The sequence below is a fragment of the Pristiophorus japonicus genome, chromosome 15, assembly GCF_044704955.1.
Source record: "Pristiophorus japonicus isolate sPriJap1 chromosome 15, sPriJap1.hap1, whole genome shotgun sequence".
NCBI classification, from domain to species: Eukaryota; Metazoa; Chordata; class Chondrichthyes; family Pristiophoridae; genus Pristiophorus; species Pristiophorus japonicus.
This window is the reverse complement of record NC_091991.1, coordinates 82986125-83009367: the sequence shown is the minus strand read 5'-3', so window position 1 is coordinate 83009367 and position 23243 is coordinate 82986125. Positions and strand designations below refer to the sequence as shown.

Genomic DNA, 23243 nt, shown 5'->3' with positions numbered 1-23243 from the left:
CTCCCCCCTCCCCTCCCTCCCCCACCCCCTCCCCCCTCCCTCCCTCCACACCCCTCCCCCTCCCTCCCCTCCCCCCTCCCCCCTCTCCCTCCCTCCCCTCCCCCCTCTCTCCCCTCCTCTTCCTCTCCCCCCTCCTCTTCCTCTCCCCCCTCCTCTTCCTCTCCCCCCCTCCTCTTCCTCTCCCCCCTCCTCTTCCTCTCCCCCCCTCCTCTTCCTCTCCCCTCCTCTTCCTCTCCCCCTCCTCTTCTCTCCCCCTCCTCTTCCTCTCCCCCCCTCCTCTTCCTCTCCCCCCTCTCTTCTCTCCCCCCCTCCTCTTCCTCTCCCCCCTCCTCTTCTCTCCCCCCCTCCTCTTCCTCTTCCCCTCCTCTTCCTCTCCCTCCCCCTCCTCTTCCTCTCCCTCCCCCCTCCTCTTCCTCTCCCCCCTCTCCTCTTCCTCCTCCCCCCTCCTCCTCTTCCTCTCCCCCCCTCCCATCACTCCCCTCCCCCTCTCCCCCCACCCCTCGCTGTCAGAAACAGACACTGACAGAGACAGAGAGAGAGAGAGAGACACTGGGGTGGGTGGGGGGGGCCATCCCAGCATGCTGTTGGAGGGCTCCCGGTGCTGCAGTAGGTGAGTAGAAATTATTTTTTATTTATTGATTGATTTTTTAATTATTTTTTTGTATTTTATTTTTTAATTGTTTTTGGATTGATTTATTGGTTGCTTTATTGATTTATTTATCATTTATTATTGATGATGGCTCTTTATTTGTAAAAGTGAAGTGTTTAATGTTTGCAAACCCCCTTCCCCACTCATCTCTCGTTCCCTATGCCTGATTTATAAGTGTAGGCAAAGTTTTTCTGAGCGTACAAAAATCTACACTTACTCCATTCTAAGTTAGTTTGGAGTAAGTTTTCGCTGCCTAAACTTGCAAAACAGGCGTAAGTGGCCGGACACACACCCATTTGGAAAAAAAATCTGTTCTAAAATGAAACTGTTCTAACTCACTAGAACTGGAGCAAACTAAATGCCGAGAATTGCAATTTCTAAGATGCTCCATTCTAAACTAGTTGCTCTTTAAAAATCGGAGCAACTCAGGCAGAAACTTGAGCCCATTATTCCCAACCTTTTTCTTTAAAATTACAGTCTCTGTCACAGGTGGAACAGACAGTCATTGGAGGAAAAGGTGGGTGGGGAGTCTGAATTGCTGCACGCTCCTTCCGCTGTCTGTGCTTGTTTTCTGCATGCTCTCGGCGATGAGACTCGAGGTGCTCAGTGCCCTCCCAGAAGCTCTTTCTCCACTTAGGGCGGTCTTTACCAGGGACTCCCAGGTGCTGGTGGGGAAGTTGCATTTCATCAAGGAGGCTGTGGGGGTATCCTAGAAACGTTTCCTCTGCCCACCTGGGGCTTGCTTGCCGTGTAGCAGTTCCAAATAGAGTGTTTGCTTTGGGAATCTCGTGGACAATGTGCCCGCCCAACAGAGCTGATCGAGTGTGGTCAGTGCTTCGATGGTGGGGATGTTGGCTTGATCGAGAACACGAACTTTGGTGCATCTATTCTCCCAGGGGATTTGCAGGATCTTGCGGAGGCAGCGCTGGTGGTACTTCTCCAGCGCTTTGAAGTGTCTACTCTATATGGTCCACGTCTCTGAACCATATAGGAGGGCGGGTATCATTACTGCCCTGTAGACCATAAGCTTGGTGCCAGATTTGAGGTCCTGGTCTTCAAACACTCTCTTCCTCAGGTGACCGAAGGCTGCGCTGGCACACTGGAGGCGGTGTTGGACCTTTACAGCCATTGGAGTACTTTTGGAAGTGCAGTCACTGTTGTAATGTGGGGAAACACGGCAGTCAATTTGCGCACAGCAAGGTCCCACAAACAGCAATGTGATAATGACCATGTAATTTGTTTCAGTGGTTTTGGTTGATGTATAAATATTGGCTAGGACACCGGGGAGAACTTTCTGGCTTTTGTTCCTTTCTTGCCACGGGATCGTTAACATCCACCTCAGAGAGCAGATGGGGCGTCAGCTCAACATCCCATCCAAAAGACAGCACCTCCGACAGTGCAGCACGCCCTCAGCACTGCACTGGAGTGTCCGTTTAGATTTTGTGCTCTGGAGTAGGGTGTGACCCATGACCTTCTGACTCGGAGGCGAGAGTGCTATCCACTGAGTCGAGGCTGACACCGGCAGCCAGACAGGCCCAACCTGTTCTCACTCCGTGTCCGCAACAAATTTAGTTTCCAGCGGGAGTCGCTCAATAGCAGGTACTCTCTGATTTCATCCCTCCCGACGCGCGCCCCCCCACACCCCCCCATTTGCCCAGAGGCACTGAAACCAATTGCAGCACTGAAATCGCTGTCCTAGCTGAGATTATGCAACTCAGAATAACAACAACTTACATTTTTATAGCACCCTTTAATTTAGTAAAATGTCCCAAGGTGCTTCACAGGAGCGTTATCAGGCAAAATGTGACACGAGCCAAAAAAGGAGACATTTGGACAGGTGACCAAAAGCTTGGTCAAAGTGATGGGTTTTAAAGAGCATCTTAAAGGAAGAGAGAGAGGTAAAGAGGTTGAGGGAGGGAATTCCAGAGCTAGCTGGCTGAAGGCACGGCCACCAATGGTGTGGCGAAGGATGTAGGGGGATGTACAAGAGGCCAGAGTTGGAGGATTGTAGGGCCGCAGGAGGTTACAAAGCTTAGAACAAGCCAAGGATCAAAGTGTCTTGTCTGTAAGGAGCAACTACAAGCTGCCTTTACCAACAGAAGCACAACAGTATTGTTTTAATGTCGTAATGAGTGTCTGTTGGCACTGAATGTGTGATATAATGTACATAAATGTCAGGTTGGAAACTACTAGCTGTGTTATTGATGGTGCTTTGTTAATAGCTTACTCCTTTACTGCCTTCATACAAGAGTGCATTCCGACACCACTCCTCATATTTCAATCCGTATAAAGAAAAACCTTGTCAAGCTTCTTCATTCACGGCTAAACTATTGATGAAGGACGAAGTGAGAAGCATTTAAAAAAAGGGGTCAGAGATGGGCAAGCGTGAGAAATGTAATTTGGTAAGGAACCTCCCTTGTTAATTGGACAAGGAAACTATGATTGGGAATGGATAGCCTGCAGCTTTCTAATTCTGTTCTTGGCGTACAATTACAGTCTCTCATTAGATGCTGGTGCACAATGTAAATGTGCAGCTTTAGGAGGGATCCTGAGCTAATAGATCTCCATATACCACATGCTGAGGATTATTGCAGATTGCAAATGCTGCTAAATTATCGGAAGACAAATAATGATTTTGTCAACAGTCCTGAATGGTGTTGAACTTGAGTTGAAGAACAAATGTAAATCCTTTCCTTTCCTTTTTCTGACCACATATCCACAGCATAAGTAAGACCGCCTATTTCCACCTTCGTAACATCACCCGTCTCCGCTCCTGCCTCAGCTCATCCACTGCTGAAGCCCTCATCCATGCCTTTGTTACCTCTAGACTTGACTATTCCAATGCATTCCTGGTTGGCCTCTCACATTCTACCCTACGCAAACTAGAGTTGATCCAAAACTCAGTGACCCGTGTCCTAACTCACAGCAAGTCCCGTTCACCATCACCCCAGTGCTCTCACTGACCTACATTGGTTCAGATTAAGCAACGTCTCGATTTCCAAATTCTCATCCTTCTTTACAAATCTCTCCATGGCCTCGCCCCTCCCTATCTCTGTAATTTCCTCCAGCCCCACAATCCCCCGAGATGTCTACGCTCCTCTAATTCTGTCCTCCTGAGCATCCCTGATTATAATCGCTCAACCATTGGTGGCCATGCCTTCTGTTGCCTATGCCCCAAACTCTGGAACTCCCTGCCTAAACCTCTCCACCTCTCTGCCTCTCTTTCCTCCTGCAAGATGCTCCTTAAAATCTAGCTCTTTGACCAAGCTTTTGGTCACCTGTGCTAATTTCTATTTATGCAGCTCGGTGTCAAATTGTTTTGTCTCAATACTTTTGTGAAGCGCCTTGGGACGTTTCACTACATTAAAGGTGCTATATAAGTAAAAGTTGTTGTTGTATCTTCCTCTCCTCTCAGAAAGGCACTGACTCCTTGCTCAGGTACAGTTCTCCAAGCCCTTTCCCAAGTGACCATTATTTAAACATGAGGCTGAACCAGTCTGTTCACAACCTCAATGTTCTATTTGACCCTGAGCTGCGCTTCTGACCACATCTTCTTCATCACCAAAACCGCCTGCTTCCACCGCTGTAATTTCCCCCTTGCCTCAGGCCATCTGCTACAGAAACCCTCATCCATGCTTTTGGTACCTGCAGACTCAACTAGTTCAATGCTCACTGAGCTGACCTCTCATCTTCCACCCTCCGTAAACTTAAGCTCATCCACAACTCTGCTGCCCGTGTCCTAACTCGCACCAAGTCCCGTTCACCCATCACCCCCTGTGCTCGCTGATCTACTTTGGCTCCTGGTCCAGCAACATCTTGGTTTTAACATTCTATGCATGGCGCCATATAAATGTTGTTGTGAGCCTTGAAGTTGAGAGATGGCAGGAAATTTAACTGCAACCAAGCTCGATCCTATCCTTACGTAACACTGCTGGATAGCAAACCAGAGCTCTACTGAATTTCATCTCCCAAACCCAACGATCCTGAGGTCAATTGTAGCAACCATTACTGAGACCCACATCGAACATGAGACCTCCCTGCTTTGTCTGGCTCGAATGATTCAAATACTGGTTTAATCAACTGAGTCATTGGCAGTGATACATCTGAGCAACAAGTAATTGTGTACCATGGGACCAATAAAAACCTTCTCCAGTGCAGTAAGAACTTTGATCAGCCTGCAAACAGGGATTTCAACAGACTGAAAACACAATTTAGTGGGACGTGAGTTCACGACCTGTCATGTATGTATGCTTGGGTTTACTAGCCACCAGGTGGCGCCACTGTCAGAGGTCATTGGGCTGTGCTCACGTGTGTGCTGCCCAGGTATAAAAGGCCAGCCATCTTGTAATGTAACCACTTTGGGCCCCAATAAAGTAGAGCTAGGTTTGTACCTGTTTGGAGTTTCCACTATTCAGTCTATTGAGTTATTGCATACACAACATTTGGCGACGAGGTAACAAGAACCTTAGCATGCAAAAATGACCACAATTGGAATTCTGGAGCGATTCGTGGAAGGAGAAGATTGGGCAGACTTTGTCGCCTCATTGAACCAGTACTTCGTGGCCAAGAAAATGGAGAAAAAGGCAGACGCAGTTTGGCGCTGGGCGGTCCTCCTCACGCTTTGCGGTCCGAAAATCTATGGACTCATAAAGAATCTCCTCCCATTCTTAAGTCCAACGGACAAGGACTATGAAACATTATGTGCCCTTGGTACATGACCATCTCAAACCAGATGAAGGCATCATCATCTCAAGATATCGATTCTATACGCACGTTCATTCTGAGGGCCAGGATGTATCGGAATTTGTTGCCCACCTAAGACGTCTAGCTGGACCGTGTAAGTTCTAAACTGCATTGGCAGACATGCTGCGGGACTTCTTTGTAATTGGCATCAACCACGAGGTAATCCTGCATAAGCTACTGGCGGCGGAGACGCTGGATTTGAGCAAGGCCATCACGATTGCCCAATCATACATAACGGACAAAAGCTTAAAGCAGATATCATTGAAAAATCAGAACTCTGCAAGTACTGTAAACAAGATAATATCGTCGTTTGCCAGAGCTGCATATGGCAGGGCTTACCCAATTGCGTACGCAAAACCTGTGGCTGCTCAAAGTCCGCCAATGGGAATAAATCCGATATCACCGTGTTGGCGTTGTGGGGGAAATCATCGGCATCATCAGTGTCAGTTTAAACCGTATATTTGTAAAGGCTGTTCAAGAGTGGGGCATCTCCAGCGCATGTGTCCACAACTGAGCAAGCGTGCTGCGACACACCATATGGAGGATGATGACCAGTCTAGCGCAGATCTGGATATGCAATCCGAGATACCAGAGGAGGAAGTGTATGGACTGTATTCATTCCTAACAAAGAGCCAACCAATAATGATTAATGTAAAACTTAATGGTGTGCCGGTATCAATGGCATTGGACACGGGTGCGAGTCAATCAATAATGAGCCAGAGGACATTCGACAGGCTGTGGGATACTAAGGCTGTGAGGCCTAAGCTAAGTCCAGTCAATGCCAAGTTGTGTATGAACACTCATGCATTCATAACGGTGATTGGCAGTGCAGTAATCAAGGTATCATAAGAACATAAGAATTAGGAACAGCAGTAGGCCATCTAGCCCCTCGAGCCTGCTCCGCCATTCAACAAGATCATGGCTGACCTGGTCGTGGACTCAGCTCCACTTACCTGCCCGCTCCCCGTAACCCTTAATTCCCTTATTGGTTAAAAATCTATCTATCTGTGATTTGAATACATTCAATGAGCTCGCCTCAACTGCTTCCTTGGGCAGAGAATTCCACAGATTCACAACCCTCTGGGAGAAGAAATTCCTTCTCAACTCGGTTTTAAATTGGCTCCCCCGTATTTTGAGGCTGTGCCCCCTAGTTCTAGTCTCCCCGACCAGTGGAAACAACCTCTCTGCCTCTATCTTGTCTATCCCTTTCATTATCTTAAAAGTTTCTACAAGATCACCCTCATCCTTCTGAACTCCAACGAGTAAAGACCCAGTCTACTCAATCTATCATCATAAGGTAACCCCCTCATCTCCGGAATCAGCCTAGTGAATCGTCTCTGTACCCCCTCCAAAGCTAGTATATCCTTAAGTAAGGTGATCAAAACTGCACGCAGTACTCCAGGTGTGGCCTCACCAATACCCGATACAGTTGCAGCAGGACCTCGCTGCTTTTGTACTCCATCCCTCTTGCAATGAAGGCCAACATTCCATTCACCTTCCTGCTTACGTGCTGCACCTGCAAACTAACTTTTTGGGATTTATGCACAAGGACCCCCAGGTCCCTCTGCACCGCAGCATGTTGTAATTTCTCCCCATTCAAATAATATTCCCTTTTACTGTTTTTTTTTCCCCCAAGGTAGATTACCTCACATTTTCTGACATTGTATTCCATCTGTCAAACCTTAGCCCATTCGCTTAACCTATCTAAATCTCTTTGCAGCCTCTCTTTGTCCTCCACACAACCCGCTTTCCCACTAATCTTTGTGTCATCTGCAAATTTTGTTACACTACACTCTGTCCCCTCTTCCAGGTCATCTATGTATATTGTAAACAGTTGTGGTCCCAGCACCGATCCCTGTGGCACACCACTAACCACCGATTTCCAACCTGAAAAGGACTCATTTATCCCGACTCTCTGCTTTCTGTTAGCCAGCCAATTCTCGATCCATGCTAATACATTTCCTCTGACTCCGCGTACCTTTATCTTCTGCAGTAACCTTTTGTGTGGCACCTTATCGAATGCCTTTTGGAAATCTAAATACACCACATCCATCGGTACACCTCTATCCACCATGCTCATTATATCCTCAAAGAATTCCAGTAAATTAGTTATACATGATTTCCCCTTTATGAATCCATGTTGCGTCTGCTTGATTGCAGTATTCCTATCTAGATGTCCCGCTATTTCTTCCTTAATGATAGCTTCAAGCATTTTCCCCACTACAGATGTTAAACTAACCAGCCTATAGTTACCTGCCTTTTGTCTGCCCCCTTTTTTAAACAGAGGCGTTACATTAGCTGCTTTCCAATCCGATGGCACCTCCCCAGAGTCCAGAGAATTTTGGTAGATTACAACGAATGTATCTGCTATAACTTCCGCCATCTCTTTTAATACCCTGGGATGAATTTCATCAGGACCAGGGGACTTGTCTATCTTGAGTCCCATTAGCCTGTCCAGGACTACCCCCCTAGTGATAGTGATTGTCTCAAGGTCCTCCCTTCCCACATTCCCGTGACCAGCAATTTTTGGCATGGTTTTTGTGTCTTCCACTGCGAAGACCGAAGCAAAATAATTGTTCAAGGCCTCAGCCATTTCCATATTTCCCATTATTAAATCCCCTTTCTCATCTTCTAAGGGACTAACATTTACTTTAGTCACTCTTTTCCGTTTTATATATCGGTAAAAGCTTTTACGATTTGTTTTTATGTTTTTCGCAAGTTTACATTCGTAATCTATCTTCCCCTTCTTTATTGCTTTCTTAGTCATTCTTTGCTGTTGTTTAAAATTTTCCCAATCTTCTAGTTTCCTACTAACCTTGGCCACCTTATATGCATTGGTTTTTAATTTGATACTCTCTTTTATTTCCTTGGTTATCCACGGCTGGTTATCCCTTCTCTTACCGCCCTTCTTTTTCACTGGAATATATTTTTGTTGAGCAATATGAAAGAGCTCCTTATAAGTCCTCCACTGTTCCTCAATTGTGCCACCGTTTAGTCTGTGTTCCCAGTCTACTTTAACCAAATCTGCCCTCATCCCACTGTAGTCCCCTTTGTTTAAGCATAGTATGCTCGTTTGAGACAATACTTCCTCATCCTCAATCTGTATTACAAATTCAACCATACTGTGATCACTCATTCCAAGAGAATCTTTTACAAGGAGATCGTTTATTATTCCTATCTCATTACACAGGACCAGATCTAAGATAGCTTGCTCCCTTGTAGGTTCTGTAACATACTGTTCTAAGAAACAATCCCGAATACTCCTTGCATTGAGACACCGAGCTTTTATGCTTGCCTTTTTATTACACTTTGACCCTTTAGAATTTTGCTGTACAGTGGCCCTTTTTGTTTTTTGCCTTAGGTTTCTCTGCCCTCCACTTTTACTATTCTCCTTTCTGACTTTTGCTTTTGTCTCCATTTTGTTTCCCTCTGTCTCCCTGCATTGGTTCCCATCCCCCAGCCATATTAGTTTAACTCCTCCCCAACAGCACTAGCAAACATTCCCCTTAGGACATTGGTTCCGGTCCTGCCCAGGTGCAGACCGTCCAATTTGTACTGGTCCCACCTCCCCCAGAACTGGTTCCAATGCCCCAGGAATTTGAATCCCTCCCTGTTTCACCACTGCTCTAGCCACATATTCATCTGAGCTATCCTGCGATTCCTACTCTGACTAGCTCGTGGCACTGGTAGCAATCCCGAGATTACTACTTTTGAGGTCCTACGTTTTAATTTAGCTCCTAGCTCCTTAAATTCGTCTCGCAGGACCTCATCCCTTTTTTACCTATATCGTTGGTACCAATGTGCACCACGACAACTGGCTGTTCACCCTCCCTTTTCAGAATGTCCTGTACCCGCTCAGAGACATCCTTGACCCTTGCACCAGGGAGGCAAAATACCATCCTGGAGTCTCGGTTGTGGCTGCAGAAACGCCTATCTTATTCCCCTTACAGTTGAATCCCCTGTCACTATCGCTCTCCCACTCTTTTTCCTGCCCTCCTGTGCAGCAGAGCCAGCCACGGTGCCATGAACTTGGCTGCTGCTGCCCTCCCCTGATGAGTCATCCCACTCAACAGTACTCAAAGTGGTGTATCTGTTTTGCAGGGGGATGGCCGCAGTGGACCCCTGCACTACCTTCCTTGCACTGCTCTTCCTGCTGGTCTTCCATTCCCGATCTGGCTGTGGACCCTTCACCTGCGGTAAGACCAACTCGTTACACGTGCTACTCACGTCATTCACAGCATCGTTGATGCTCCAGAGTAAATCCACCCTCAGCTCCAATTCCGCAACGCGGACCGTAAGTGTCCCTGAGTTCCCACATGGTACAGGAGGAGCATATCATGTGATGGTGCGGTTCACGATTTACCGTTATGGATTGTTCCAAACAATAGTCTAATGCTGTTCAGCAGAAACTGGTTAGAAAAAATCAAATGGAACTGGAACAAGATCAAAACGTTGCCGTCGGAGGAGGATACTCCATTTGCTCAAGTGCTGAGCAAGTTCCCCTCGCTGTTTGAACCAGGCATCGGCAATTTCACAGGAGCTAAGGTGCAGATCCACGTGGACTCGGATGCAAGACCCTTCCATCATAAAGCTCGGGCAATTCCGTACATGATGAGGGAGAAGGTCGAAATCGAACTGGACAGACTCCAGCATGAAGGGATCATATCACCAGTCGAAATTAACGAATGGGCCAGCCCTATTGTTCCCGTGTTGAAAAGTCATGGCATTGTCATGATTTGTGGAGACTACAAGGTTACAATCAATCGAGTCTCGAAACAGGATCAATACCCGTTACCGAAGGCTCACGACCTGTTTGCAACATTAGCCGCAGGAGGGGGGGAAGTCATTCACAAAACTGGATCTGACGTCGGCTTACATAACACAGGAGCTGGTCGATACGTCGAAGAAACTTATGTGCATCAACACTTATAAAGGACTGTTTATCTAGAATAGGTGCCCTTTTGGAATTCGCTCGGCTGCAGCCATATTTCAGAGGAATATGGAGAATCTACTGAAGTCCATCCCCAGAACCGTCGTGTTCCAAATGACATATTGGTCACAGGTCATGACTCCGCCGAACATCTGAACAACCTGGAAGAGGTTCTACACCGTTTGGACAAAGTGGGACTCAGACTGAAATGCTTGAAGTGCGTCTTCATGGCACCGGAGGTCAAATTCCTGGGGAGGAACATTGCTGCTGATGGCATCAGGTCCACGGACTTGAAAACCAAGGCCATCAAAAATGCACCCAAGCCTCAGAATGTGATGGAGCTGCATTTGCTGCTTGGTCTACTCAACTACTTAGGTAATTTCTAATCTAGATTGAGACACTACACACGCTGCTAAGAAAAGGCGACAACTGGGTTTGCAAGATAGAGCTTTTGAGAAAGCTACTAATCTGCTTTGCTCTAACAAGCTGCTGGTACATTATGATCCATGTAAGCATCTAGTATTGGCCTGTGATGCTTCATCATATGGAGTTGGTTGCGTGCTCCAACAAGCTAATGAGTTGGGAAAATTACAACCTGTTGCATATGCTCCTAAAAGTTTGTCAAAGGTGGAAAGAGCCTACAGCATGGTAGAGAAAGAAGCACTAGCCTGTGTGTATGAGGTTAAAAAGATGCATCAGTACCTGTTTGGTCTTCGGTTTGAACTGGAAACGGATCACAAGCGACTCATTTCATTGTTTTCGGAAAACAAAGGTATCAATACCAATGCATCATCCTGCATCCAGAGGTGGGCACTGACATTATCTGCCTATGATTATGTCATTCACCATAGACCTGTCACTGAGAATTGTGCCGATGCATTGAGCCGTCTGCCGTTGCCCACACCGGAGATGGAAACGCCACAACCAGCAGACCTACTGTTTCTCATGGATGCTTTTGAAAGTGAAGGAACCCCTGTCACGGCTCAACAAGTTAAGACCTGGATCAGCCAGGACCCAATATTATCGGTTGTATCCTTAGCGGTGATTGGTCTGCCATACCCAAGCAAATGTGTGAGGAGACCAAACCTTACATCCATCATGAAGACGAACTATCCATTCAATCAGATTGTATACTGTGGGGTAATTGTGTTGTTTTGCCCAAGAAAGGCAGAGAGAAATGTGTGCATAGAAACACAGAAAATAGGCGCAGGAGTAGGCCATTCGGCCCTTCGAGCCTACACCACCATTCAATAAGATCATGGCTGATCATTCTCTCAGTTCCCCTTTCGTGCTTGTTCTCCATACCCTTTGATCCCTTTAGCCGTAAGGGCTATATCTAACTCCCTCTTGAATATATCCAATGAACTGGCATCAACAACTATCTGCGGTAGGGAATTCCACAGGTTAACAACTGAGTGAAGAAGATTCTCCTCATCTCAGTCCTAAATGGCCTACCCCTTAACTTAAGACTGTGTCCCCTGCTCTACATAACATGTATCCCGGTATTGTCATGATGAAAGCCATTGCCAGGTCTCATGTTTAGTGGCCTGGAATTGACTTTGATATGGAATCATGTGTGCATCAGTGCAACATTTGCATGCAGCTTAGTAAAGCACCCGTGAAATCGCTGCTGCGTCTGTGGTTGTGGCCATCAAAACCATGGTCCAAGATCCACATCGACTTTGCAGGTCCCTTCCTGGGAAAGATGTTCTTAGTTGTGTGGATACTTATTCCAAGTGGATAGATTGTACAAACGTGTCATCCAGCACATCCACAGCTACTATTGAGAGCCTTCGTGTCATGTTTGCTACGCATAGTCTGCCTGACATCATTGTAAGCGACAACGGATCTTGCTTCACCGGTATGGAGTTTCGAGAGTTCATGAAACTCAATGGTAGCAAACATGTGAGGTCAGCACCATTCCAACCCGCATCCAATGGGCGAGCAGAGCGTGTGGTCTAAACCATCAAGCAGAGTATGAAACATGTAACTCAAGGTTCACTGCAAACTCGCTTGTCACGCATATTGCTTAGTTACAGGACAAGACCCCATCCGCTTACTGGGGTCTCGCCTGCTGAACTATTGATGAAGAGAGATCTCAAGATCAGGCGCTCTCTCGTCCATCCTGACTTGAATAATCATGTCGAATACAAACGTCAAAGTCAGCAAGGGTATCATGATCATGCTACTGTGCCATGCAACATTTCTAGCAATGGATGAACTACAACAATTGTACATCCCTGTCTGGCGTAAAAATAAAAAGGGGAAGGTGGCTCAACCGTGGCTATCAAGGGAAATCAGGGATAGTATTAAAGCCAAGGAAGTGGCATAGAAATTGGCCAGAAATAGCAGCAAACCCGGGGACTGGGAGAAATTTAGAACTCAGCAGAGGAGGACAAAGGGTTTGATTAGGGCAGGGAAAATAGAGTACGAGAGGAAGCTTGCAGGGAACATTAAGACGGACTGCAAAAGCTTCTATAGATATGTAAAGAGAAAAAGGTTAGTAAAGACAAACGTAGGTCCCCTGCAGTCAGAATCAGGGGAAGTCATAACTGGGAACAAAGAAATGGCAGACCAATTGAACAAGTACTTTGGTTCGGTATTCACTAAGGAGGACACAAACAACCTTCCGGATATAAAAGTGGTCAGAGGGTCTAGTAAGAAGGAGGAACTGAGGGAAATCCTTATTAGTCGGGAAATTGTGTTGGGGAAATTAATGGGATTGAAGGCCGATAAATCCCCAGGGCCTGATGGATTGCATCCCAGAGTACTTAAGGAGGTGGCCTTGGAAATAGCGGATGCATTGACAGTCATTTTCCAACATTCCATAGACTCTGGATCAGTTCCTATGGAGTGGAGGGTAGCCAATGTAACCCCACTTTTTAAAAAAGTAGGGAGAGAAAACAAGGAATTATAGACCGGTCAGCCTGACATCGGTAGTGGGTAAAATGATGGAATCAATTATTAAGGATGTCATAGCAGCGCATTTGGAAAGAGGTGACATGATGGGTCCAAGTCAGCATGGATTTGTGAAAGGGAAATCATGCTTGACAAATCTTCTGGAATTTTTTGAGGATGTTTCCAGTAGAGTGGACAAGGGAGAACCAGTTGATGTGGTGTATTTGGACTTTCAGAAGGCCTTCGACAAGAGATTAATGTGCAAAGTGAAAGCACGTGGAATTGGGGGGTAGTGTGCTGACGTGGATTGAGAACTGGTTGTCAGACAGGAAGCAAAGAGTAGGAATAAATGGGTACTTTTCAGAATGGCAGGCAGTGACTAGTGGGATACCGCAAGATTCTGTGCTGGGGCCGCAGCTGTTTACATTGTACATTAATGATTTGGACGAGGGGATTAAATGTAGTATCTCCAAATTTGCGGATGACACTAAGTTGGGTGGCAGTGTGAGCTGCGAGGAGGATGCTGTGAGGCTGCAGAGTGACTTGGATAGGTTAGGTGAGTGGGCAAATGCATGGCAGATGAAGTATAATGTGGATAAATGTGAGGTTATCCACTTTGGTGGTAAAAACAGAGAGACAGACTATTATCTGAATGGTGACAGATTAGGAAAAGGGGAGGTGCAACGAGACCTGGGTGTCATGGTACATCAGTCATTGAAGGTTGGCATGCAGGTACAGCAGGCGGTTAAGAAAGCAAATGGCATGTTGGCCTTCATAGCGAGGGGATTTGAGTACAGGGGCAGGGAGGTGTTTCTACAGTTGTACATGGCCTTGGTGAGGCCACACCTGGAGTATTGTGTACAGTTTTGGTCTCCTAACTTGGGAAAGACATTCTTGCTATTGAGGGAGTGCAGCGAAGGTTCACCAGACTGATTCCCGGGATGGCGGGACTGACATATCAAGAAAGACTGGATCAACTGGGCTTGTATTCACTGGAGTTCAGAAGAATGAGAGGGGGTCTCATAGAAATGTTTAAAATTCTGACGGGTTTAGACAGGTTAGATGCAGGAAGAATGTTCCCAATATTGGGGAAGTCCAGAACCAGGGGTCACAGTCTTACGGATAAGGGGTAAGCCATTTAGGACCGAGATGAAAAACATCTTCACCCAGAGAGTGCTGAACCTGTGGAATTCTCTACCACAGGAAGTTGTTGAGGCCAATTCACTAAATATATTCAAAAAGGAGTTAGATGTAGTCCTTACTACTAGGGGGATCAAGGGGTATGGCGAGAAAGCAGGAATGGAGCATTGAAGTTGCATGTTCAGCCATGAACTCATTGAATGGCGGTGCAGGCTCGAAGGGCCGAATGGCCTACTCCTGCACCTATTTTCTATGTTTCTGTGTTTCTATGATCCTGTGTATGGACTGAATTATGGTCCAAGTCCCAAATGGATCACCGGTACTGTTACGGCCAAGAAGGGTAACACAGTGTTTATCGTTAATCTCAAGAACGGGCAGACATGCAGGAAACATGTCAATCAGATAAAGCTGAGGCACACGGATGAAACGCAACAGTCTGAGGAAGACACAATCAGTGACCAACCAACCTCCCCTCAGTCGTCAGAGGACTCCGCTGTCATCAATGAATCTGCACTTTCAATCACTGACATGGTCAATGAATCTGGACTTTCAATCTCTGACGTGGTCATTGCCACTCCCATCAGATCGGCTACCCAGCCCCCAGCCATAACAGACTCAGAACGCTCACCGAAGGTTGGAGTTGAACTGAGATGTTCAACTCGGAAGTGGAAAGCCCCAGACCATCTCAATTTGTAAAAAGACCTTTACTACTATCTTAAAGGGGGATATTGTCATGTATGTATGCTTGGATTTACTAGCCACCAGGTGATGCCACGGTCGGAGGTCATTGGGCTGTGCACATGTGTGAGCGGCCCAGGTATAAAAGGCCAGACATCTTGTAATGTAATCACTTTGGGCCCTAATAAAGTAGAGCCAGGTTTGTACCTGTTCGGAGTTTACAGTATTCAGTCTATTGAGCTACTGCGTACACAGCACTACCAAAGTGCAATTTGATAATATTGCAGCATCAACATTGAGGCTACGATAATCGATACTCAGCTCTGTTGAGCTGGACATCTTTGGATGGACGACCTGCAGTTACTGGTGCAGGTGCTTTATGGAGAACTGGTGGATGGCAGAAGCAAGCAAGGCAGAAAACAAAGGCGTTACAAGAACATTTTGAAGATTCACTTGAAGCAATGTAACATGGTCATTGACTCTTGGGGAAATCCCAGCCACTGACTGATGGCTATGGCATGCTGAAGTGAGAGAAGGAGTGAAGGGATTTGAACTACAACGCTGTGCTGGTGTGGAGGCAAGACATGAGAGACAGAAGAATCGGCAGTGTCAGACAGAACGTGGTTATGTGAAAGAAAGAAAGAAGGACTTGCATTTATGTAGCGCCTTTCATGACCACTGGCCGTCTCAAAGCGCTTTACAGCCAATGAATGTCAGCCGAGATTTATGTGCTCAAGTTCCTGTTGGAGTGAGATTTGAACCCACAACCTTCTGACTCAGACAAGAGTGCTACCCACTGAGCCACAGCTGACACTTGTGGTTGACAATGTCCAGCCCGCATCGGCCTTTATACTCATCTATCATGAAATTATGTTCCCTTCATTGTTTGCATGTCATCTGTGAGTACGAGGGACACACTACTACTGCTACTAATTTAACCCTGTTAAATAATCCTGACTATACTCAGCCACCTTGGTAGCCATGGTTCAGTTTGTGTACATTGACTATATGAAGCGACCCCCTTTACATGCAGTCCTAAGACTTTTCGGCAATTCACAAACTATCAGCTAATTCTGGTTTCGAGCTCTCTTTCCATATGGTGTAAAATCTTCCTCCTTCCACCAAATGTCCCAAAGCTACACCATCCTCAGCTGATGGGATGGGCAGGCGATCAGCTCTCCAGCCTTCACCTTAATGGCAGGAGGTTGGTTGAAGTTGGCACAGGGTGACATCTCTTCCCTCCTTCCCTGGGGGAAAGTGCCTCGTCATTGGTTTGTGTGTCTTCCTGCCAGTGGGGCTGAGATCAGGAAGTCAACGTGTGGGGATATTGTACTTGTAAACCTGGGTCCTTACATTTCTTCAAGCAAAAGATCATTTAAATAGCAAAACCAGTATAGATTATAAGGCTTTCACAATCTCAATCTTTGATAGCTTGGTGCTATAAAGCAGTCAGTAAACAGTTCGTGGCAATTTACTCCCTCTCTCTTTCTTTCTGTGTGTTTCTCTTTGTTTCTCTCTTTCTTTCACTTTGTTTTTGTCTCTGTACGACTGTCTCTGTGTATATGTCTCTGTTTTTCTTTTCTCTCTTCCTCACTCTGTTTGTGTCTATGTGTGGGTCTCTCTGTTTTTGTGTTTCTCTCTCTCTCTTTCCCTTTCTCTCTCTCTCTTTCCCTTTCTCTCCCCCGCTCTCTTTCCTTGCAGTATATATCTCTCCTGACGACCAGCTACTGAGCCTTGTGATATTGTTGGCCATCGATGAGCTTCAAAAGGACACAGCTTGTGTTAGGCTGAGTAAATAGCAACCACTCGTGCTCATATGGTGCCTTTCATGTGACCAAACCTTCCCGTGCGCTTTACAGGAAGGTTAGAAGTGGGAATGGTGAGGTGGGTGAAAAGAATAAGAGGTGATCTTATCGAAACGTATAAGATTAGGAGAGAGCTTGACAAGGTGGATGCAGAGAGGATGTTTCCACTGATGGGGGAGATTAGAACTAGAAGGCACGATCTTAGAATAAGGGGCTGCCCATTTAAAACTGAGAAGAGGAGAAATTTCTTCTCCAAGGGTTGTAAATCTGTAAAATTCGCTGCCTCAGAGAGCTGTGGAAGTTGGAACATTGAATAAATTTAAAACAGAAATAGACAGTTTCTTAAACGATAAGGGGTTATGGGGAGCAGGCAGGGAAGTGGAGCTGAGTCCATGATCAGATCAGCCATGATCTTATTGAATGGCGGAGCAGGCTCAGGGGGCCGTATGGCCTACTCCTGCTCCTATTTCTGATGTTGTTATAGGGAGAAGGGATGGCTGAAAGCCGAATCAGAGACGTAGGTTTTGAGGAGGCTTTTGAAGATGAGGAAGGCGGTTTGGAAATAACATTCCAGAGTGGAAGGGCATGACACAACCAGTGGTGGGTAGACTAGACCAGAATGAGGGAGACAAGCTTCTCATTATCCAGAACCAAGCAGAACTGTCCTGCAGTAAGTGCAGCAGAAACTTGAAATATGGCTTTGCGGTGAAGGCTGTACCAAAGCGTCTCTGTTGAATGCAGCCTCTGTTCTTAAATCAAACAGCACACCCGCTCCCAGACGATTGCAGTCCCAAAAGGCAGCCGTATTTCTGTCGGTTTAATGGACTGCGGATGAACACCTCAGATGGACTGTGACGGGGGTGCGTCTTAAATCCTCGAGAGCCAGCCCGAAAAAGTCAATAAAAGATCTGCGGAGGCTCTCGAGCTGAAATCCAATCTTCCAGCTTCAAGGCCAGCAGCTCACCAAGAGGCTTTCCACTGCTCCGGCACAAAGAGCCAGTTGCTGGAAGCTGTACCTGCTGAATCGGCAACATAACATTACAGGGTCTCCGCTAACTCTCCCGTTGGCTTTAACTGAACCCGAGGATTTTACCGCCGAGCAGATTGCCAAATAAAAATGACTGATGGAGGCTGTCATTGTGATTGGCGTGGTGACTGTTCTGGGAAAGGCTATAACGTGAAAAGTAGATATTCAGCAAAAATAAATGTCTTCAACCGTGAGACATTTACTGCTGCTGCTGAATGAAGCCGAGCTCCGAGATGATGAATTCTTACTGGAATGTGTGCACAGTGCAACTGGATATGTACACAGCATCATTAAAGTTTAATGGTACAGAAGGAGGCTGTTGAGGTTATTGTGCCTGCACTGGCTCTCCGAGAGAGCTATCCATTCAGTCTCACTCCCCGTGCCCCGTCTACATCTTTCTTTTCAGATGTTTCTCCACTTCCTTGTCATGGATTCTGTTTCCACCACTGCTTTCTGGTCTCATGTCCTCTATCCTAACGACCCCTCTGCCCATCTCCCAAAGTCATTCTCCTGAACCGCTTCCTGTCTTCTGTTTGGCGATCATCTTAAATTTATGTCCTTCAGTTCCCGACATGATATGAAATATAGATGTGACTAAAAAAAAATGTAAGAATTTCCTCCGAAGCATCACAAATTTCCCATTTCCTTTGTCGCATCTGTAGCAGTCAATGAACTCAGAGTCAAAAGTCCTGGAGCTGGTCATAATCTGAAGGTTTGTTTAAAAACAGCAAACTTAAACAAAAGTAATTCTTAACATGTGGGTGTTTCAGGCAAGATGTGTCATTTCATGCATTTATGGTCTATCCCTCGTTGCCCTAAGAAGGTGGTGGTGGGCCACCTTCTTGAACCTCTGCAGCGGTTTGATGCAATGGAGTAGCTTGCTCCCATCAAGTCCCATTCGCCAATCACCCCTGTGCTCACTGACTACATTGGCTTCCGGTCTGGCAATAAATCAAATTTAAATTATCTTGAGTTCAAATCCTTCCATGGACTCACCCCTCCCTATCTCTGTCTGGACCCAAACTCTGGAATTCCCTCCCTAAACCTCTCTGTCTCTCTCTCTCTTTCCTCCTTTAAGACGCTCCTTAAAACCTACCTCTTTGCCCAAGCTTTTGGTCACCTGGCCTAATTTCTCCTCATGTGGTTTGTGTCAAATTCTGTTTGATAACCCTCCAGTGAAGCACCTTTGGATGTTCTGCTACGTGAAAGGCACTACATAAATGCAACTTTCTGCTGTTATTGCTAGACCATTTCAGAGGGCAGTTAAAAATCAACAACGTTGGTGTAGGATTGGAGCCGTGTATAGGCCAGACCATAAAGGATGGATGGTTTCCTTTGCTGAAGAACATCGATGAGCTGGTTGAGTTTTTGCGGCGACGACGACAGCTTCATGATCATTTTTACTGAGATTTCTTTTTAACAGAATTCAAATTCTCAAATTGGCATTGTGGAATTTGAATTTGCGTTCTCTGGATTAATAATTCAGTAACATAACCACTACACTACCGTACCCTACTTGCAGTTTGAAATATTAACTCCTGCCTAGCTTATCTTGTTCTGGACTCGTGCGTGCTTGGGGGGTCTTGCCAGCTGCTGCCATGTGGAGAATGGTGTTGCTGTCTGAATTCCCATTGCTCCATCGTTATTGTAGCTCGGGTTTTGACCTGATCTGATTGGGTTTTTTTTGGGCAGTGGCGGAGGTGAGGGGAGTTAGTTCGGTAGACACATTGAATTTGGATGACGTGTCATTAGCAATCACGGCTGCAGTTCAGAAATGATTCTGCTCCCTGACTGTGTGCATCCAGCAGGGTAATCTCTGCACTAACTGAATGCACTTAACCCCTTGCCCTCAGCAGAAAAAAGCTTCAATTAAAGTTAATGGTTTTTCTGGATGAGGCCAAAGGCCTCAGTGATGCACGTACACAGTATTAGAATGGGTCGGTAGTATTGTATGTTACTGGACTAGTAATCCAGATGTTTGGCCCCAGTGCTAATGTTTAATTCAATAAAAGCAGTTATAGTTCTTATTTATTCTCCCAATTCTCTCCTCACTTGGAGATGTTGACTTCGTGCCAAGGTACAGCTCATCCTCCAGTACTTTTCCCAAATTGCCGTGATTCATAATCCATTTCTATTACTTATTTAGATAAAAGAATGTGTGCATGTTGTAAAGTCACTGTACAATTTAAGCAGTACTTACAGGAGAATACATTGGTACATTGTGGCTGTTGGTAAAGCTAAACTGGGTAACAAAACTTTGGAGGACAAGCTATTTTGAAAATAAAGAAAGAAGGACTTGGATTTATATAGCGCCTTTCACAACAAGCAAACATCTCAAAGCACTTTACAGCCAATTAAGTACTTTTGGAGTGTCGTCACCATTGTAATGTAGGAAACGCAGTAGCCAACTTGCACACAGCAAGCTCCCACAAACAGCAATGAGATAATGACCAGATAATCTGTTTTGTTATGTTGATTGAGGGAGAAATATTGGCCAGGACACCAGGGATAACTCCCCTGCTCCTCTTCAAAATAGTGCCATGGGATCTTTTACGTCCACCTGAGAGAGCAGACGGGGCCTCGGTTTAATGTCTTATCCTAAAGACGGCACCTCCAACAATGCAGTACTCCCTCAGCACTGCACTGGAGTGTCAGCCTAGATTTATGTGCTCAAGTCCCTGGAGCGGGACTTGAACCCACAGCCTGCTGACTCAGAGGTGAGTGTGCTATCCACTGAGCCACAGCTGACCTGCTGGAATTGCTCTGAGTTGTCTGTGACAGGAGCGCAGACAGATTTGGGTCATTGCCCAATATGGGCCAACCAAACAGAAGCAAAGCCTTATCAACTTTGGCTCAGTGGTAGCAATGAATCGGTAGGTATGGGTTCCTGCTCCACTCCAAGGACTTGAGCACATCATTTAAGCTGCCACTTCAGTGCAGTAATGAGGGAGTGCTGCACTGACCGAGCTGCCATTATTCTGATGCAACATTTAACTGAGGCCCCAACCTTTACATGGACTCCCCCACGAGAGAAAATGGGGTAGAAATTCCAACACCCCAGGCCCGTACGAAGTTCCTACGGACTCGGGAAGGCATAGGAAAAGCCGGTTTTCAGTGCACAGTGCGCATGCGCTGAAAACCGGCTTTTCCGATCTGTCAAGCTGGAGCTTGACAGAACGTAGACATCTTGGGAGCGAGGACATTTGTACGGGCAAGATTGCGGGATTTACGCATATCTAGCCCGGCAAATGCCCTCAAAAATCTTGCGCCTGAAAAAGCAGGCACATAGCCTACTGTTACAGGTGTAAGAGTTTTAAAACCTATAAAAAACATGATTAAAATAAAATTTTTAAAAACATATTTGTTAAAACCCTGCCCATTCAGGTAATGTTATTTTAAACCCTAACCCTAACTTTAAAAAAAAATCGGCAATTTTTTTTCTTTAAAAAACATGTATGACAACTTTAATTTCTATTAGTGTATTTATGTGAGGTGTTTTTAAAATATTTTATGTAGTTTTGGGAGTTTTCTCATTCATCGTAATAGGAGATTCGTAACTTACAATCTCCTATTACTGTGAATGAGAAAATACTTACCTGTGATTGGGTGTCCAGGCACACGTGACTCCTGCGCACGTCCCTACGAGCACGCGCTCGACACGCAGGGAGAGGAGGCCTGTGGACCGGGATCTCGAGTGGGCTCAGCAGCTTCAGTTAGGTGCACATTTTATGCCTATTATTTAGTGCTTTGTCCGCGGGAAGTCCTCGAGAGGAATTTCTGCCCCAATAGTTTCACTCTATCAAGCCTATCGAATCCCTCTACCATTTGAAACACCTCGATTAGATCACCTCTCAGCGTTCTAAATTTAAGGGAATACAAGCCAAGTTAATGCAACCTCCTCATAATTTAATCCTTTTAACTCTGAATCGGGTGCATCAGCACTGACCTGTGCCTCTTCTGCCACCATGGGGTACCTAGACTATGTTAATCATCTCGAGATAGTATCTGTCGCTTTGAAAAAAGAATCATATTTCATTGTGATAGGGTTACTGCTTTACAAAGAAGAGTGTATTTGATTCAGAGTGTGCGAATAAAGTAATGTGCTGCATATTTTTTTTACAGGCTGGTTGTTAAATTTATCAATGAATTGATGCTTTTTCCCCTCTCTTCCCCCTCTCGCTGCAGAAACTGGAGCACAGAGAGGTTTTAGTGGGCTTGCTGTTCCTGGTCTTCCCATTCATTCCTGCCAGCAACCTCTTTTTCAGAGTGGGGTTCGTGGTGGCAGAGCGGGTGCTGTACATGCCCAGGTAAGGACCACCTGATGAGTTGTTGAGGCACTCCATGTAATGGGCAATCAGGGAAGCAGGCCGAGTACCTTGTGCGGGACTCGAGCTGTCCGGGGTGAGGAGAGGGAGTGAGATTACCCAAACCTTGCCATCTTATTTCCACATTAGACAATGCAGTGGCAGGAGTGTTTGGTGAGAGAGTCACAGCAACAAGAAGGGAGGGAGGGCCAGGGGTTTAGAGCTGTTTCAGAGGAACTGCAGGATTTGGTTGACAATTACTTTGTCATCTGTTTTGCACGCCTCATGATGATTTTTTGCGAATTACTGAATGTCAGTGCGACCCCATGGAGTTGGTAGAAGGTGACAGCTGGGTTTCCGGAGTTAGGTCACAGATAAGCCATGATCTCACTGAGTGGTGAAGCAGGCTCGAGGGGCTAAATGTTCCTATGTTTCTATATTATAAAGTGGGTGAATTCCATGACTCCAATAGTGCCGTACAGCGGAGGTTGGAGACACCATTCAGCCCCTCGATCCTGGAATTCCAGCTTGATCTCCAAGTTATCTAGGCTCCCTTTCATTGTGTCCTTATAATGCTTGAACTGCCCTTTATGATGTCATCAGCCCTCTTACAGCTTGGAGTAGAAGTCAAACTTGAACAGGCAGTCTTCCCATTTCATTTAGAAGGTCTTGGCTAAGCAGGCCTATTAGCCATGCGACAGAGAGCAGCCACACAGGTCCAGTAAAAGGAAAGACATAAATCTGAGGTCACAGGTCTCCATCTGAGCACCACTAGTGCCTTAGTTAACATGGTTTCAAGATCATAACATAAGAAATAGGAGCAGGAGTAGGCCACACAGCCATTTAATACGATCATGGCTGATCCGATCATGGACTCAGGTCCACTTCCCTGACCGCTCCCCATAACCCCTTAATCCCTTATCAGTTAAGAAACTGTCTATCTCTGTCTTAAATCTATTCAATGTCCCAGTTTCCACAGCTCTCAGGTAGTGAATTCCACCCATTTACAACCCTCTGAGAGAAGAAATTCCTCCTCATCTCAGTTTTAAATGGGCGGCCCCTTATTCTA

The 23243-nt window shown here is 46.0% G+C and overlaps 1 protein-coding gene across 1 annotated transcript in view; it reads left to right on the top strand.

Annotated features, from left to right (window-relative positions):
* tmtc1 (transmembrane O-mannosyltransferase targeting cadherins 1) overlaps nt 1-23243 on the top strand; it is a 269539-nt gene that overhangs the window by 153608 nt on the left and 92688 nt on the right. The window contains exon 8 of the mRNA XM_070901685.1: nt 22056-22177. Within this exon, the coding sequence (XP_070757786.1) occupies nt 22056-22177 (122 nt within the window). The remainder of the gene's footprint in view (nt 1-22055; nt 22178-23243) is intronic.